The following is a 19,190-nucleotide window of genomic DNA, read 5'->3' as shown; positions in this document are numbered from 1 at the left end:
AATCATCTTGGGGTCTTGTTAAAATGTATATTTGGATTAAAAGGTATTTTGAATTTCAGGGGTCTAAGATTTTTCCTCGGATGACACTGAAGCTACTCGTACTTTTCATATTTTGTTGAATTTTGAGCATAATAACAGGCTATTTAATGAGTTTTAATAAGATTTTGACTGTATTAAAGAACTGTTAAAAATTTTAGATTTGATAATGATATTGTGGTTATGTTTTCTCAAAGTCCATATCTTTAAAATATACAGAAATACATATATATATAAAAGGTAAGATTTCTAGGATTTGTATCAGGATAATATGGGGGATGGAAAGTGGATGAGATGTGCATGAGGCAGGATTAGTTGTAGGTTGATGGCTTTTGGAGCTGGATAATGGGTTTATAGGGGTTCATTACACTATTGAATATATTTCAGGATTCTCTATAATAAAAAGGTTTTGAAAAATTTAGTAAAAAGGGACTGGATCTCAAGTTCTAGTGTTTACTGTCTTGATTTAAAACCATACATCTATTTGAGTTTTTTTTTCAGGTAGATCAAGTATGTCTGGCTTATCTCTGTTAAGTTGTTAGCCTGTGTTAATCAACATGAGTTTCTGTTACTTAGCTTGTCTTGGGGTTTGTTGCATTTGTACTCAGCTATCTCTTTTCTTCCTCTTTAGGCCTCGCCTTGGAGTCACTCTTCACAAGGTTGTGGTAGCAGGGGCCCTTTATCTTTTGTTCTCTGGCATGGAAGGGGTCCTCAGAGTTACTGGGGTCAGTACTGCTCAATCTGAGTTTTTGTGATCATTCTCCATTTTGTGATCATTTTGTTTTTGCCTTGAAGTTAATTAGAAGTGTCTGTGGGCTTCTTTACTGTTTTCCTCTAAGTCACCTTTGGGCTCTGGTTTCCAAAACGTATGTATAATTTATTTTTCTTTTTAATCTCTTAGAGCTTTATAAATTTAATGTATGATGAGGAGTGAATGCTTTCTCACCTGCCCCCAAATTACTGCTTATTTACTAGTTCCTCAATGGGAAGCAGCAATGGAGCAGTGGGCTCCATTCTTGCATAAGTGACAAGCATTGTAATCATGCATTTTCTGGTTAATCTAATTTTTGTTTTAAAGTGACAGTGCTCTTTGCTTAACCAAGACTTGCATTTCAGAGGTTTCTTAAAATTGAACTGATTATGTTTTATATAATTATTGAGAATTCCATAATTATGCCTTTATCAGGGATGAAAACCAAAGCACTGAGATATATGATAAAGAAATTTATGTTAGAGCTGGTTTAATTTGAAGAAGTGGGCCTCCCTAGGTCATTACTCTCTGTTATAAATTGTCAGATTAAAGATGGTAAATGCTGTAAACTTTTCTCTCAATTAAACTGAGCTCAGTAAGTTTTGCAACAAATTGCCCCTTAAATGAAGCACTGTGGATGCACATTTGGTTTTCAAGTTGCACTGTCCTCTGTATGTAATTTTCTTAGACTTTCAGCAACTTTAACCCTCTGTCAATTTCATTTTCTTTCTCCTACTACTGTAGTATTTTTCTTATCCCTTGACTTTGATAATAAACCTGGCCCTCTCAGCAATTGATGCCTGTATTATTTTATGGATATCCTTTCAATAATGCCCTGGTGATTGAGTAATTAGGATTGAATAAGTAAATAGTATCTTAAACTTAGGAAAACAAGCAGCATAATTTTGGGGACAGATACTTACTTGCCTTACATCTTATTTTGAGATGAGCTTTTTTCGTAAAATACATTGTATACAATTCTAGAAACCAGTAATTCTTAGTATATAAATGATGCAGAAAGTTTTGAATGTGAAAAGGGTCTTTGATTTGCAGCCAAAATCAAAATGATGGGAAATGATAGGTTGGGATGGAAGCATATACTGCCATAACGTTTTTGGTATAGTCACTTCTTAATGTGGATCTTAATGTGCTAAGAACTCTATGCTGGTTGTCCCTTATTAGTTAGCAGCATATTTCACTGTGTTGAGGTTGTAGTCAACAAGCTGTGTGAAGTGCTAACAGCTGTATGTTCTGCATGATGGTTTATCAGGAGGGAAGAATGGTGTAGGTGCCACGTGTTACTCCACTTTGTTTTCTTTCAGTTCAAATGCAAAAATCACTCCAGCTGATTATATAAATGCAGAATCACGTGCTGATTTCTTCTCTATGACTCTCTGGACATCTGTTTTTTCACCATCTCTTTTTCTTTGTCTGCAGGCCCAGACTGATCTTGCTTCCTTGGCCTTTATCCCCTTGGCTTTCCTAGACACTGCCCTTTGCTGGTGGATATCCTTCTCATTGGCTATTTTGATGGCCATCCATTTTCTCCTTTTGGAGAACATGATCTTTCTGTAAAGGATTTTTTTTTTTAAACCAGTTTTGTTGATTACTCCTTAGTCTGGGATTAGAGAATTTTCATTCTAACAACCTGAGGCCTGAGGTAAGCAGTTTTCTTGTTTTGTTCTTAATTTTTCAAATTGCATCCTAAATCAGTGACTGTGTCTGAGCACAAAATACAAACTTCTGGCTTTCCTTTTATTTATTTACTTTTTACACCTACCTCTCCTCCTTTTTTTAAAAAATGAACTTTGATTTTGGACTAATTTGTGCATCCCACTTAGTGTTAGAGTAACTGGCTGCTCTGCCATTTCTTTCAGCCTCTAGGAATATTAAATGCTTTGAAAACTATGAAAAAATTTTGATTCTTAAAATATGGTTTTGAGACTCCATAAGGTTATTTGACTCTTAAAATTCTGTATGAGTTTAGCAGATTTAAGTCCTTACAGGTCAAATGTTTTGAACCCCTGTTCAGAAGGTGACTTGGAATTGTCAGAAGGCTTCCACTCTTTGAAGTAAATATTGATTCATTTACAGGTGAAGTCAACCAGCACACAACAGACAAATGTCTTTTTCTCCTGCTTCTTAAAAATAAATACTATTTATTAGATATTTGGCCTATTGAATGAAGGATTTGAGTTTTGGGATTTCTGTCTTTTTTTTTTTTTTTTTTTTTGGTTTTTATGTCTATGCTCCTAGGTATAATTGTGCAATATTATTGTCTTGATAAACTAATGTTATAAAAGGCTGAATATAAAAAAAATAATTTTATGAATTTAAGTAGATTGTCATTATCAAAGATCTTTGAAATTAAAGTGTTTTGGTTCAAATGATCAAGCTTTTCTACATCAGTATCTTTCAAGTGTGCTTTGTGAACCTCTATAAATATTGGGAGGAATGAAGAGGAAAGTGGGATAAGACCAAACAGTGAGATAACACAGTGTTTAGGTAGCAGCTAGATATTTGTCAAAGCACAGACCAAGCTCCAGCTCACTCATTTTTGTGTCTGTTCACTCTGAAAGTTGTACATGAGGGCAGCTATCCTCTTTAGTAGTCATCAGTTCCCCTTCTGTCTTCTGTGGCAACTTCTCCTTGGGAATAATGTTCTGAAAATGTAAAGTCATTACTTTCAGAGGCCAGTTGCCTGGAATACTCAGCCAGTTGTAATTGTACCATCCTTTTAATTCAGGATCAATCTAGCAGCGGATGGTAGTTTTCTTAATATTACACAAGGGATCTAAGTGTAGAACTGTAGAAGGTTGTAGGCATAAGTATTTATGACCCTAGGCTGGATTAGCTGGGACAGTGAGAACAGAGATACTTAACCTTAGAGGAAGAGAAAATAATGCTGACTCCTATTCCCTTGCCTGAGACTCATTTTCATTTTCTTCCATTTGTCTTCATTTTCGTTTTCATTTTTGTTTCTCTAGAAAGCTGCTTCCTGTCTTAATTTCTCAATTTTGAATAATTTTTCTCTTCTTGTTTTTTCTTTTTCCATTCTCCTTTTATCGTGGTTTTATCTTCTTTTCAGTATCTCATTGAAAATGAAGACTTTCTTATTAATCATGATGAGGCCTGGGAGTGTTTATGAGATTGAGAATAAGCAAGCTGTAAGGCCTCTTATCATTAAGATAAAATCCTCAGAGAAACTTGAGAATTAATTTACTAGCTTATTGTTTTTTTCTGAATGTTGATTTCCTTGACCTTCAAACACATATTTATTAGCCTGACTCAAACCATGAAGCTATTAAAACTTAGGAGGAACATCGTAAAACTCTCTTTGTATCGACATTTCACCAACACACTTATCTTGGCAGTGGCAGGTAAGTCTTCCTGATGTTTAAATGGGATCCTTTTAGAGTAGAGATTCTTAACCCGAGAGGTCATAGGTGGGCTCTTTAAAATTACATAGAAAAGTTTTGTGCATTTTACTTAGGAAAGGGGTCTTTAGCTTTTGTTATTCTCCAAGGAGTCTGTGGTTCAGAAGAGATTGAGAATCACTTAGTTTAAGTATAATAGATGAAGAATAATTGCATTTACTTTCTTATATAGTTCTTAGTATATCTCTATCCTGTATTCATTCTTTTTTCTTGAGGCAAGTTAGTTTCAGTGCCATATAGCATTCATATTTATTTTAGAAGACATTAATTAATCCTTGTTATAGAATTTTAGGTCAGGATATGTTGCCTTTATAGTCCTTCCACATCTGTTACTAACCATGCGTAAAATATAGGCATTAGGTAGACCATAGCCAAAGTAGGCTTATTTTTTGCCTTTTGGCTCTTGTAACCAGTATAGTGAGGTCTGGCCTATGACTGGAACCAACAGTTGTGTTTGTTTTACAGTCATTTTATCAACCCTTTCCCCCCATTTGACCGGCTAACAAAAAAATTAACATTTACAATATTAAGGGTAAAGGAAGGGGAAAAAATTATTGATGTTGCTGGGAAAAGCCATATTTTCACTACTGTCTTTTCCAGTTCTCAGGGTTACTGAAGTAGTTAGATACCAAACAAAACTACTCTTTAAGTACAGAAATTTTTGACAAGAGTACATATCGTGGGCCTTATATCAAGTAGTTAAGTAGTTTTGTATTGAAAAAGTATGTTAAAATAACAAAGTGTGGTGATCATGTTTGGGGGTTCGGGATGTTTGAGATTCTACTTAACCAGAATTGAAGGATGTAATGGGGGATATAAACCAGCATTCACACTGACCAGGTTTGTTTTTTCTATTTCCTTTTAGCATCTATTGTGTTTATCATCTGGACAACCATGAAGTTCAGGATAGTGACTTGTCAGTCGGTGAGTTAACGAACAACATACATTTAGAAACAGTGTACCGTTTGTTGTACACAGACAATTATGTTGATGACAGTGGTAAGGTTTGCATTTTATAAAAAATTAGGGTTAGGTCTTCATTCTGGGAGTTAGAATGCTTCTCTCCTCCTGAGTATTTTATATATACCATATATGATATATACCAGTAGTTCAAGAGAATTTTATAAATGATAACCAGAGACTGTCATAACCCAATCTTGCCTTAACTGAAGATTCTCAAACAAGAAATCCAGAGTCTTAAGCATTAAGTTTCTGTGAATAATGCTGATCTGAGTAAAAACCATGTCCTTAAGATCTGGGCACAAAGAATATGGCCAGTAACATTTCTTTGGAGGGAGCTAAAGCTCTATTTTGGTAAAATTAAATAAATAGAAGTGAAAATTATTAAAAAATAACAATCTGATATTATTTTCTCTTACCTTGTATAAAAACCCTTCCCTAAAGATTCTCAGCTATAATGAAGCATTGACAGGTACTCTGTCTGCTTAGTGCCTTTTCTTTAGTAAACAAGGAAAGAAATTAGGTTCATTTACTTTGTATCCTAAGCACGTGGCACAGTGCTTATTAGCACATAACCGGCCCTTTTAGTAAATATAAGTTGAATGAATAAATAAGTGGTTCTTGTTCTATGCAAAGGGCTTTGTGAACAGCTGGTTAAGATGATATATTAATATATAAATTTTTTCTCCCCTTTTGGTAGGATTGGCGGGAGCTGTGGGTGGATGATGCCATCTGGCGGTTGCTATTCTCCATGATCCTCTTTGTCATCATGGTTCTCTGGCGACCATCAGCGAATAACCAAAGGTTTGGGGACACTTCTTATTCAAGCTGATAACCACTAAATGGATGTGTTATCAATTAGGCGTGGTTCAGTGAGTGACACTATTAGGGCTGTGTCATATAATGGAAATGATACTTTGTGGGTCCATATTTAGGAAATTGGGCTCATGTCTTAGCTCTCCTGTTAATTTGAGCTATGATTTTTGACATGCTGCCTCTCTTCATCTCTCTGAGCCTTTAGTTTCCTCTTCGTATAATGAGGGAGGAAATTGATACCTATTGATATGAGGTCCTTGTCAGTTCTGACATCTTCTATTAATATTTGTACGGGTAAATAAAAGGGAAGTAGATTGTGACAATTTTAATGGGAGTATCACCTATCTACTTTCCAGGAGAAAACAATTTCTATAGTTTGTTAGCTCAGCTGACTGTAACAACAGAAAGGGTAAAATGAGAACTTAAGTGACTGTGGAATAAAAATTGATAGGTGAATTTGCTTTATTTAACTGTAGGCTAATCTCAATTATTTAGGAGTTAGCTGTCTTTATTTTGTTATTAGCTATACCTTTGTTTCCCTTGTTTTTCTCCTCTCTTCTTGTGCTTTAGACAGTTATGAGTTTATATTATACAACTGTACCACCAAAGAGGGAAAAGGTTGAGATGGTATAACCAAGGGTCTGGTGACCCTGCTTTACATTAATTTTTTTTTAATAGATAGACATCTCATAGATTTATTTCTCTGTCATGTTATGTATTGATATATGTATATATACTCTTTTTATTGTCAGTATAGAAATTTATTTGAATTCAAAATAACATGGTTATATTTGGATAATGAGGTCCTGGTGCCTGGATATCATCAGCCTCTAGCCTCTGGTTGTACTGGAAGGCGAAGCATGTCCACATTCAGAGCCTTCCAGATGCCACACGTTCTGCAGGATGCAGGCCTCCACAGTATTGCATGTAGAATATACTTGCCTTTGGCAGCCAGGCTGATGATTGATAGGTGTCAAAACTTACCCTTCTGAGCCTCAGTGAGTAGGGGAAGATTCTGAGCTTCAGCTCAGTGCTCAGCATATGTCCCGCAAGGAAATGCCATCAGCAGCTGCAATGTGGAAGCAGAGTTCCCCTTAACCAGCTCTCTAACGTTAGGCATACCCAGCAATTCCCCAAATATGTAGACATCAGCACCTGGTTGATGAGGGTGGCCAGTGCTGCCCCCTTGACTGACTTGGCCAGGAGCAGAAATTGCTCTTCGTTCTCCCTTGGCACGTTTATCTCAGCATTCGTGGCTGCACTGAGCTGAAGGGACCTGGGCTCAGGGAGTGTTAAGCTTCCATGTGGCTCTGCCGCCTTTCTTAATGAGGCTGCCCAGAGACCAGGGCCTCCTGCCGACTGCCTCCTCGTACTCTGGGTCAGACTCTGCAGGCCACTACCTTGGAAGCTTTGTCTTCCAGTGTGCTGCACAGGGCCACTGCTCTATCATTTCTGGCAGCTTCTCAGTCTTTGCTGCCACCTCCCTCTGCAAATTGATCTATTGATCTTCTTCTCATTTGCTGGCTATTATCTATACACAAGAATTTTCCCTTTCTTCAGTCTTTTAGAAAAAATGTTTGCTTTACCTCTCTTCCTTTCTCCTTTTTTAAAAGTACATTGTGTACAGTCCCTGTAACTGCAGTGTTAATAGCCTAATGTGATGTATTCTTCCACATTATATTCCTTGTTCACATGTGGAATCTTCTTTTACTCACTCAAAGTGCACTTTGGAGTGCACAAGACAACTGGTTTAAATTAAACCATCTATTTTCATGGATGGCATTATCTATATTACATGATACAGATGTGCTACAATTAATTAACTTGTTTCATATTGATAGGCATTTGGCCTCTTTCCACTTTGGGTGTTTCAGGGTTCCCAAGGCCACATATGTTTAAAAGGACTCATGAGACTCAGTATACAGTTGTACTTTTTAAAAAAACATTGATTAATTGTTCTTTATTTTTGGCTGCACTGGGTCTTCACTGCTGCACAAGGACTTTCTCTAGTTGTGCGTGGACTTCTTCTCATTGTGGCGGCTTCTTTTGCGAAGAGCACAGGTTCTAGAGTGCGCAGGCCCAGCAGTTGCATCTTGCGGGCTCTAGAGTGTGAGTTCAGTAGTCGTGGAGCACAGGCTTAGTTGCCTTGCAGCATGTGGAATCCTCCCAGAACAGTGTTCAGAACCCATGTTCCCTGCACTTGCAGGGGTATTCTTAACAACTGGACCACCAGGGAAATCCCAGAGCAAAGTTTATTACAGCAAAATGGTGAGATCAGCAAGAGAAAAAGACACAGGTAGAGTATAGAAGAATCCTTGTTTGCTGATGTTCTCCTCCTCCTCTAAGGAAGTATTTATACATCATGCATGCTTCTTTTCCCAACACAAAAAATGCAGTAATGTTTCTGCCCATGGAATACCATTAGAGACTCAGCACTCAGGTTATTATCGGGGCCTGGCCACGTAAGCACCTTGTACCTTCCTGCCTGCCAAGTTTCTTCAGTCATATCCAACTCTGTGCAACCCTGTCAGGCCCCTCTGTCCATGAGATTCTCCAGGCAAGAATACTGGAGTGGGTTGTTACGCTGTCTTCCAGGGGATCTTCCCAACCCATGGGTCAAACCTGTGTCTCTTATGTCTCCTGCCTTGACAGGTGGGTTCTTTACCACTAGTGCCACCTGGGAAGCCCCACTTTGTACCTAATATGTACCAAAATTCCGAAAGCCCAGAAGCAAAGCAAATTTTATTATAGACTGCATTGTACAGACAGCCTAGGTACAGTGGTCCACCCTTAACCTGCTAGGGAACAGTTCAAGTGCCAAGTTACTGGACATCAGCCATGGAGCATCATTATAAGTAGGTCCTTCTAAAGATCTGCTGTGGATGCAAACTGTTATATATAGAATGGATAAGCAAGGTCCTACTGTATAGCACAGGGTACTGTATTGTATATTCTGTAGTAAACTATAGTGAAAAGGATATAAAAAAGAATGTATACGTATGTATAACTATCACTTTTCTTTACAGAAGAAATTAACACAACATTGTAATCTATACTTGATAAAAGAAAAAATAAAAATTATGGATACTTTTAAAAAAACCCAGCTTCAATCTAAATAATGGCCTGTAAATAAACAGTAAATATTACTGTATTACTGTAGTAGTAAATATTACTGTAAATAAATACCTTTTATGCACAGGAACATTAAAAATAGGAATAAGCTATAAGACTGTCTTAAATACCCTTGTACATTTTACCAGCCCAAACTTGGGCTTGCTTGCCTGTGCACAGTAAGGCCCATCTGCTGACCCTGGGTTGTGGTGAAGCAAAGTACAGTGTTTATTGCAGAACACAAGCAACGAGTCCGGGCAGCCAGGCTTAAAAGACCCAAACTCCCCTGTGGTTTTCAGAGAAAGGTTTTGTTTTTTTGTTTTTTGGTTGTTTTTTTTTTAGCTTGCCAGGCTCCTCTGTCTATTTCCTAGCTAAGAATACTAGAGTGGGTTGCCATTTCCTACTCCAGAGCAGAGAAAGGTTTTTAAAGATAGGGAGTAGGGGTATGGGTGCATGATCAGCTCATGGACATTCTTCTGATTGGTTAGAGGTGAGGTAATTGGGAGTCGGTACCCATCAACCTTCTGGTTCCAACAGTCTAGGATCTATCGACTTTTGGCAACACGTAGTTCCACCTGGTGGGGGTTTCAATATCTGAAAAACAGCTCAAAGGATATGGCTTAGACTATTATATGTAGCCCGTAAAGAGGAACTTAAGTGTCTTTGACTTTGTTAAATGGCTGAAATATTATTGTTTTGTCTTGCTTGACTGTTTTCCTTTGCTTCCTCATTTTCTCATTTCTCTGATTGAATTTTTTCTTTGGAATTCGGGGAAGGCCTAGGAAGCTAAAGTTTTTCTACAAACAAAAGGCTAGCAGAGGATTTGGAGCCAGGGAGGAGGGGGCCAGTGGGGGGAGGAATTATCCCAGGAAGATGGTAGAGGGTCCTGTTCAGTTACATACATTTATTTTTATATCCTCCAATACCCCTCTGCCCCATTTTTTCTTTCAGTGCACTTATTATCTTCTAAAATGTATATACTTTATTTATTGTGAAGTATCTACCTTCTCTTTCCATCCCCCACCCCTCAAACCAGAAGTACATTCCACAAAGACCAAGAAAAGTTCCTGGCTACATGGAGTTAGCTAAGCTGCAAAATCTGAGGGAATGGTCCCTATAAGACTGTCTTCACTTTTGACACACAGTTGCAAGTTCAGGGGTTTGCAGAACCAGTTCAGATTAGATAATTCACTAAAAGGACTCAGAACTCACTGAAAGCTGTTGCGTTCATGGCTATAGTTTATTACAGAAAAGGGGTAAACATTAAAATCAGCTTGGAGGAGATACTTAAAATACAGAGTCCAGGAGGGGTCCTAATGCATCTCTCCCAATTGTCTGCTCCCCATGGAGTCACAGACGGTGTTCCTTCCTCCTGGTTGCACTGTATATATGACAGTGACAGTATATACTGAGTATTGCCAGCTGAGGGAAACTCACCCGAGCCTGTGGGCCACTATTGGGGTTTGATTACCTGCTGCCTGTATGGCTAACCTTCAGTCTCCAAGGAGGGCCTGGAGGTCAGCCTGTGATCTTTAGTTGCTAGTTCCTCTGGAGACTGGAAGTGATATTGTGTGTCCCGGAGTATGTGCTGTGTTTAGTCACCCAGTTGTGTCCGCCTCTTTGCGACCCCATGGACTGTAGCCCGCCAGGCTCCTCTGTTTGTTCGGATTCTCCAGGCAAGAATACTGGAGTGGGTTGCCATGCCCTCTTCTAGGGGATCTTCCCAACCCAGGGATCGAACCCAGGTCTTCTGCATTGCAGGTGGATTCTTAACCATCAGAGAGCTTAACACAAATCACATTGTTAGACTGTCCTGTGGCCAGATCCAGAGTGGGTAACCAGTGACAGTCGTATCAGGCAGGACATGCCAGGGACATAGAGATCACCTCCCATCAGTCAGGGGCAAAGGCTAGATCTCTCTGTGTATACAAGGTGAGCTTTTAAGAACACACTGGCACACAGCATATACTCGGTACTAGTGAGTGCCTTGGGATTGCTGGGATTGTGAATTTTTGTTAGTTACCCTTTAACAGGTTATAGGTGTTCTTTATTATTCCTAGCTTATAGGAATGTAAGGGAGACTTTAAAACAAGAAAATAAAAATAATAAGCAACAGTAAAATGAAAAGTGCAGAATGAGTTCACAGCTAAGCATTCTGAAAATTACCTATCCAGTAGCAGCTTTGCTGAACCTCTTGCAAGTTGCGAAGGAAGATAAATTACTTGGAACACAGCACAATCAGACTTTCCAAATCATAACTACCAGTTTGAAGGCTGAAATTTTGAATTGTATGCTTACCCTTGTGTGGTACATATGCTTATAAATGAACATTTAATTGATTGCTTACCATGAAGTATTGTTCTCAGCCCTTTATTTGAAATAACTTATCTGCTTTATTACAGTAATGTTCTATTATTATCCCCATCTACAGATGAGGAACCTGGGGCACAGAGAAGAATAGGGAACTTGTCTAAGGTCACAAGTAGCCTGTGGCTGAGCCTGCACTCATGAATATGATACCATTCTGCTTCTCTCTTGTTCAGAGCAGCAGTTGAGACCTTTCTGAAGGGAGGGAACTGTTGTGTTATTCATGAAACTGACATTATGAATGACTGTGATTGAGGTTTCCATAATTAGTCCTATAAAATCCAGACAGTGGAATAGTATTTTTCCTTTTCTAATTTTTTCCTTCTGTTCTACCTTTGTTCTGTCAGGTTTGCCTTTTCACCATTGTCTGAGGAAGAGGAGGAGGATGAACAAAAGGAACCTATGCTGAAAGAAAGCTTTGGTAGTGATAAAATTCACCTTTTATTTGTGCTTTTAATATTCCTTTCTGGTTTTTAGAAATAGAGTAAATGAAGTATAACATTGTGAGTATCAAAATCAAGAGACTTTGATTTACTCTTTTACAACATGCTATTCTTCAGTTGGGTATGTGGTAAAGTTAGAGGAAAGCAAAAGGGTATCAGTCTTTAGAAGAAACTTCATCTAAAGATGTTCAGTGATTAATGGCACATTAAATGTCCAGTGCTATAGATGAGCTGAAAATTTTACTTTGAACTTTCCAGCACAAATGTAAAGATGAAGAAACTTACCTGTAGTATAATTTAGTGTCAGTAAGCTTAAAATGAAGGTCTTGATATATTTTTGCTGTCAGTGTGGTCACTGACATAGTTAACCATATTTATTTTTTTTTCTTCTACAGAAGGGATGAAAATGAGAAGTACCAAACAAGAACCAAATGGAAATAGTAAAGTAAATAAAGCAGTAAGTATGATATCTTTTCTTTTTGCCCTCTCCTCTAACTCTTGGTGGAGCTCAGCAGTTATGTACAGGTCTTAGTGATTTTTTTTTTAACCTATTGTATAATTAACATTTTTAAAAACAGAGATAGCAAGAGATTCTGCTATGTCCTAAAAAAGTTCCAGACCATACTGATGTTTTTGTGTAATGGTTTTCATCAGTGTAATCATAGCCTCATTAATAATCTAAGGTGGTCTTTTTTGTAGTAAAGATCAAGATTTTTTCAGAACTACAATGAGATATTAACTCATACTGGTCAGAATGGCCATCATAAAAAAGTCTGCAAATAACAAATGCTGGAAAGGGTGTGGAGAAAAGTGAACCCTCCTACATTGTTGTTGAGAACGTAAATTGGTACAGCCACTACGGAGAACAGTATGGAGGCTCCTGAAAGAGTTGCCATATGACCCAGGGATCTTACCCTTGGGCATGTTTCCAGACAAAACATAATTCAAAAAGATACAGGCACTCCCCACTCCCATGTCCATAGCAGCACTATTCACAATAGCCAAGACATGGAAACAACCTAAATACTCATCAACAGATGAATGACTAAAGATGATGTGGTACATACACGCAATCGAATACTGCTCAGCCATAAAAAAGAATGAAATAACGGCCTTTGTAGCAACATGGATGAACAGATTACCAAACTAAGTAAGTCAGAAAGGGAAGGACAAATACCATATTATGTCACTTAAATGTGGAATCTAAAATATGATACAAGCGAACCTATCTATGAAACAGAAAAAGACTCATAGAGAACAGACTTATGGTTGGAAGTGGGGAGGGGTGGAGGAGGGAAGGAGTGGGAGTTTGGGATTAGCAAATGCAAGCTATTATATATAGGATGGATAAACAGCAAGGACCTACTATATAGCACAGGGAACTCTACTTACTAGTCTTCAATGGCCTATAAGGGAAAAGAATCTAAAAGCAAATGGATATATGTATCACTGATTCACTTGGCTGTACATCTGAAACTAACACAACATTGAAATTCAACTATACTCCAGTATAACATTTTTTAAAATCCTCTGATAAACCATAATGGAGAGCATATGAAAAAGAATACATATATATATATATATATATTTATATAACTGAACACTTTGCCATATAGCAGAAATTAACACAGCATTGTAAATCAACTATACTTTGAATTTTTTTTAAAGAAAAAAGATCAAGATTTCTTCAATCAGCTTTTTTTTTTTCCTTCAGAACTGCATTCACTCAACATTTAAAAGGACTTTACAATTTATTTTATTTTTAAGGCTCAAAGCTTACATGAAGAACTCTAGGTATTACACTATTGAAAAGAAAGCATTTAGGGATATAAGATACCATTTTATATTTCGTATATATAGTTTACTTTTTCAAATTAAATTATTTGACTTCTGTGTTTTCAGTCCTGTTATGTGAATATACTAATTCAGAGTAACAAGATTAAATTGAGACCTCTTTAGATTCTTACTTGAGATATATATTTTGGTGCATTTTAGTAACATCTGGCATTTATGTGTTCTCAGCAGGAAGATGATTTAAAGTGGGTAGAAGAAAATGTTCCTTCTTCTGTGACAGATGTGTAAGTTTTTGAATCATTACCACAAGAATACTTTTTCAAAGTAGTATTTTATTATTTTAAATGAATTGAGCTGAAGAACATAGTAATGAGAATGTTTGTAGTTAACTCTGAAAGTAAAAGATTAAATTATTGGAAATAATTCAAAGTATTAAAAACATTAAAAGATGTTAGAAACTAAAAACTAGGAATGATGTATTAATACAAATGAAAGTAATCCAGATTGTTCATTCAGATGACATTTCTGCTCAGAAAGATTTAGCTATAGGTCTTCCTAAAATCAGTGGGGTAATCCTTTTGGAATTTTTGAGTTCCTTTCGATGTCTATAATGTTAATTAAACATTGGTCCTATTAAAGTCCATACAATTTTAGTAACTGATTCTTGTGGGGTTTTTTGTCTTTTCCTGAAATGTCATTAAATTGTACTCATTATTCCACTATCCTTTATGAACCATTTATGGCTTTATTTTACATTTATCAGTTTGTTTTTCTCTCTGTAGAGCACTTCCAGCCCTTCTGGATTCAGATGAGGTTAGTAATCAAATAATATACACATAAACTTTGTGTCTGGTGGCTTAATAGGCAGTCATCAGTCTTTTGTTCAAGAACACTGATCTGTTTGACTCAGTAATGGCCTGGTTTTGTTACCTACTATCAGTACTCTCTGTGTCACTATCTTACAGATAATAAGGATAATAGTATACTTCTGATGTTTATGTTGTTGCAGTCCATGGGGTCACAGAGAGTTGGACACAACTTCAAGACTGAACAACAATAAAATGTTTATGTTGATTTTTAGTCTTTTAATATGGTTCCATACACTTCATCTAGAAGGTTTCTCTTGAAGTCTTATTTAAGACTTGCAGTCTGAGTTCATGGAAACCTCTTCTAGACATGTTCTGAATGTTTAGGTTATCTTGATTTCAGAAAGCCTTTTAAAAGCTATGGACTCTTTGGGAGAGGGAGAGGGTGGGAAGATTTGGGAGAATGGCATTGAAGCATGTATAATATCATGTATGAAACGAGTTGCCAGTCCAGGTTCGATGCACGATATTGGATGCTTGGGGCTGGTGCACTGGGACGACCCAGAGGGATGGTATGGGGAGGGAGGAGGGTTCAGGATGGGGAACACATGTATACCTGTGGCGGATTCATTTCGATATTTGGCAAAACTAACACAATACTGTAAAGTTTAAAAATAAAATTAAAAAAAAAATAAAAGCCTTTGCCCATTATGACTTACTGTATTGGATTGACTGTTAGAAAATGGTTTCTTCGCTCCCCACTGACCTGCTGTGTGGTGCAGCACAGTGTCAGATTCCTTAGCTGTTCTATGCATTGAATTAACTGAGAACTCTACCATTCAGACAAGCCTGCTTACGGAACACTTGGCTTTTTGTGGTGTATTCTCAGTTCTTTCTCTTGGGTGCCACCTTCTGCTTATAATGGGTTGGCCTTCAGGACTTCCCTTTTGGCTTCAGCTTTCCAGACATCCATATTTCAACCAGAGAGGGCTGAGGATGTGAAACCCAGCTGTGCTGTTCAGGGAATGTGTGTTTATTGTAGTACTTTTGGTGGCAGACTTCATGGTTTTATATTTTCCTGTATAAAAAAATGGTTCAAGAACTTAAATGAATTATAAGAGAAACAGATAAAGGACTAGAGTTGAAGAATCTGACTCTTCAACAACATCAGACTCTTCAACAACATTGGAAGCTAGAAGATAATAGAACAATGTATTTGAATTCTGAGAAAAATTATTTTCAAACTAGAATTCTATACTCAATTATCATTTGGGGATAAAATAAAGATGTTTTCAGTCATGCAAAAAATAAAATAATGGACATCCTATGTGTGCTTTCCCAGGAAACGTATCCTAAAATAAAATCAGAAAGTATTCTAAAGTAAAATTACTATGTAGATGTTTATTCATAAAATATATGAATATGAGGGAGCTATAAAGAGAAAGACTTTGGATCCAGGAAATCAAGGATCTGACACAGAGGCAGGGATAAATTCCTAGGATGATGTTTGGAGAGCAGTTAGTCCAGAATGGAACAGGAGAACAGAGAGCTTCAGGGAGGGGTACTTCTAAGAAAAAAATGTGAAAAGGATAGATTTTCTGATGTAATTGATCATATTGCAAAGGGATTTACAGTTCTGTCAGAGTTTGGGGAAAATGAAGACTAAAGTAAAATTCCTGTGTAGTTACTGTGAAATTTAATAGTATTACATTAATCTTTTCAATTGAAACAGCATATTACAAATACTGTTTTATAATCAAATTACATGATTTTACAAAATTACATGATTTTAAAAAATTATAATGGAAAACACATAAAGTCTACCATTCTAACCTTTCTCAAGTGCAAAGTGTTAATTTATATGTGCATTGTTGTACAACAGATGTCTAGAACTTCTTCATCAAATGTAATTTTAATCAGGATATACTGTAGTTTGTCTATACAGTCTTATATTTTTGGACACAATTCTTTCTAGTATTGTTACAATAGTAGAGATGGTAGAAGCTAAATCTTTGCCCATATCCTTGACTCTTCCGTTAAGTTAAATTCCTGAATCACAGGAGGTACACATTTTTATTAAAGCTTAAGTGACTCTAAAATACACAGTTCCTTTTGCTTTGTGGCTTGTTGTCCAGAAGCCTAGAGATTTTGCTTCAGTTAATCTTTGGACTTGGACATCTGTATGTTTCAAAATCTTCATAGATGATTAGGAAGCATTGCTCTAAATAGCTAATGAACATAAGCAAGTACTTAAGAAAACCTGGGATCATTTTTGTAAAAGATATTTGGAATGTAGACCATTTAAAATTAATATACTTAAAATAACTTTTTCCTCCCTAGGAACGAATGATCACGCACTTCGAAAGGTCCAAAATGGAGTAAAGAATGGGAAGATTAGCAACTGAGGATCGCTAGGACCTGGAAAGAGATCAGCTTCTATGTTAGTCACTGCACTGCTCCATGGGATTAAAGGAGGCAATGACATCTTGATCTGTTCCTTGATCTTTGTGCACTGGAGCTGGTGAGAGGTGTTGGAACAAGGAGAATATTCTCTTGAAAACAAGTTCATAGGATGAAAAGAATCTACAAGTTTTTTATTTGCAGCATTGATGCCCCTTTCCCTCCCACACCCTGACATTGATGTTTATGCAACTTGTGTATGTTGTTCCTAAACCTTCTATAATGTTTAAATTGTTTAATCTGTCAAACTAAAAAATTTAACATCCTCTGAAGAACTGTGACATCAATGCCATAATATGTAATATCCAGGAGCAACTGCCTGTAATTTTTATTTATTTAGGGAATTACATAGGTGATGGGTGAAATTGTTAATTATCTTTGTGTTTCCTGGGAAGCCAAGGTTAAATCTTGCAGAGGTAGTTTAGAGGGGAAAAAAAAAGTCCTGCGTTAAAGAGCCACAGTTCTATCAGTGATTAAAAGAGCAACAACAGACAACAAAGGGAGAGAGAGAGAGACTGTTACAGTGTGATTTAGATCATTTGAAGAAGCAAAATCAAGTGCAATTTTGTTTACAAATGGTGTATATTAAAGATTTTTCTATTTCAGATGTACTTTAGAGAGAAATATTAGCTTAACTCTTTTGACATCTGCTATTGTGACACATCCCATTGCTGGCAATGTGGTGCACACTCCAGAACTTTTAACTACTGTTTTGTAAGCCTTCAGGGGCAGCGTTGTGGAGTCCTGGGCAGTGCTCTGTTTGCCTTCATGCCTTTCACTGGGTGTTGCACTAGATGCAGAAAGGCACTCTATCGTAAGTGCATGTGAGCGAGCACCCTGCTAAAGGGGTCGTGCTTCAGAAGCAGGAGCTAATATAAAGGAAACAGGTCCTTCTTTCTTAAACAGTTTTTTCTGCATGAAATAATGTGGAGGCCCTGGACTGCTGCTCATTTTTTAGGATTGTACTTGTATCTGGTGTTGGCTTAGGGATGGTTTATAAGAAACATCACAAGGTGATGGGATTCATTTGAAGCACTATTATTTGTTCGAATGATTTTGTCCACAATTTTGCCTTCCCAAGATTTTTTGTTCTACATAGAAAGTTCATGCCACTTTTTAATATTAAAAAATTTTAACAAAATTCATGTTTTTGTCACTTTTTTTCCAAGACTTTCTCTGAAGACCCTTCTTTCTCCACACTCTCATTGAATTTCCCTTCCTTGGTTTTTATTCTATATTGTCTTATTTTCTGTTAAAATCAGTGACCATGTGACTACAATCTTCACTAAAGTGTTTATATAACATTTCTCTAGCTGTTTGGTATGGTGATTAACAACAAAAATCACCTAGATAGTATCTCTTAAGAAACAATACAGACTGCCTATTCTCAGGTTAACCTATTTGCAAACAGCTGGTATTAACTTTGTGTACTTCTGTTCTTCCACACCAAAACTCAGCAAGTGAATAGTGGTCATAATGCAGCAGCATAATTGGTCATATATTTTTGAGACTGGTTAGATATCAATTTGAAACTAGGCAAAAACCCCCGGTTTTTGTTTTTTGTTTTTTTTTAAACACCACATGGCTTGCAGGATCTTAGTTCCCCCACCAACAGTGAAAGTGCCAAGTCCTAAGCACCAGACTGCCTGGAAATTCCCAGAAACCTACTGTTAAAAGCAGGGGTGTATAGCACAAATTCTATAGCCTGGTAATTCCGTTTTCTCATGACGTGTTAATGTGATTGGCTGTAGTGTATCAGTTCTTAGACTAGGTTCAGAAGGAATTTATATTATCACATTGATCTGTAACCAACTTAAGAGTCTACATGGTTTATTTTGGTCTTGAACTGGAACTACAAGGTAGCAGGCCTTCTAGCAGAACACCTGGTAATTCTCAATTTTCAAGGTGTTCAGTTTCTATGGGGAAAATTAGCCCCAAGATTTCTTTAGCAATTTTTGTGTTTCTTACTACTTGAAAATACTTCATTTGATTATCAGAAACAGTATTTGATAAAGATGGGACAGTATTCCTCGTTTACAGATGAAGAAACTAAAAGTGACCAGGGCTGTAGGGTTTTTGTTTTTTAATATGGTTATATCACAGATTCACTCCTTTTTTCTTTTACATTTTGCTTTAAACCAAATGCTTCACTTCACAGCATACTAGCTGTTTTCTTGGGGGTAAACTGCCAGATACAGATCATTCTTGG

General features: G+C 36.9%; 1 protein-coding gene across 4 annotated transcripts in view; it reads left to right on the top strand.

Moving 5' to 3' along the window:
• Positions 1-18,122, top strand: part of TMEM87A (transmembrane protein 87A) — a 39,217-nt gene extending 21,095 nt beyond the window's left edge. The window contains exons 11-20 of one of the 4 annotated variants that reach the window (XM_055537492.1): positions 668-761; positions 2,225-2,297; positions 4,063-4,167; positions 5,090-5,148; positions 5,885-5,988; positions 11,826-11,899; positions 12,317-12,378; positions 13,947-13,999; positions 14,498-14,528; positions 16,862-18,122. In XM_055537492.1, coding sequence (XP_055393467.1) covers positions 668-761; positions 2,225-2,297; positions 4,063-4,167; positions 5,090-5,148; positions 5,885-5,988; positions 11,826-11,899; positions 12,317-12,378; positions 13,947-13,999; positions 14,498-14,528; positions 16,862-16,903 — 697 coding nt within the window. In that variant the 3' untranslated portion in view covers positions 16,904-18,122. Of the gene's footprint in view, positions 1-667; positions 762-1,531; positions 1,634-2,224; positions 2,298-4,057; positions 4,168-5,089; positions 5,149-5,884; positions 5,989-11,825; positions 11,900-12,316; positions 12,379-13,943; positions 14,000-14,497; positions 14,529-16,861 lie in introns of those variants that run through there. The other 3 variants (XM_055537491.1, XR_008699165.1, XM_055537493.1) reach the window with 3 other exon arrangements.
• Positions 18,123-19,190: the final 1,068 nt, after the last annotated feature.

Source organism: Bubalus kerabau, chromosome 10, assembly GCF_029407905.1.
Source record: "Bubalus kerabau isolate K-KA32 ecotype Philippines breed swamp buffalo chromosome 10, PCC_UOA_SB_1v2, whole genome shotgun sequence".
Taxonomy (NCBI): Eukaryota; Metazoa; Chordata; class Mammalia; order Artiodactyla; family Bovidae; genus Bubalus; species Bubalus kerabau.
This window is presented reverse-complemented; position numbering and strand designations above follow the sequence as displayed.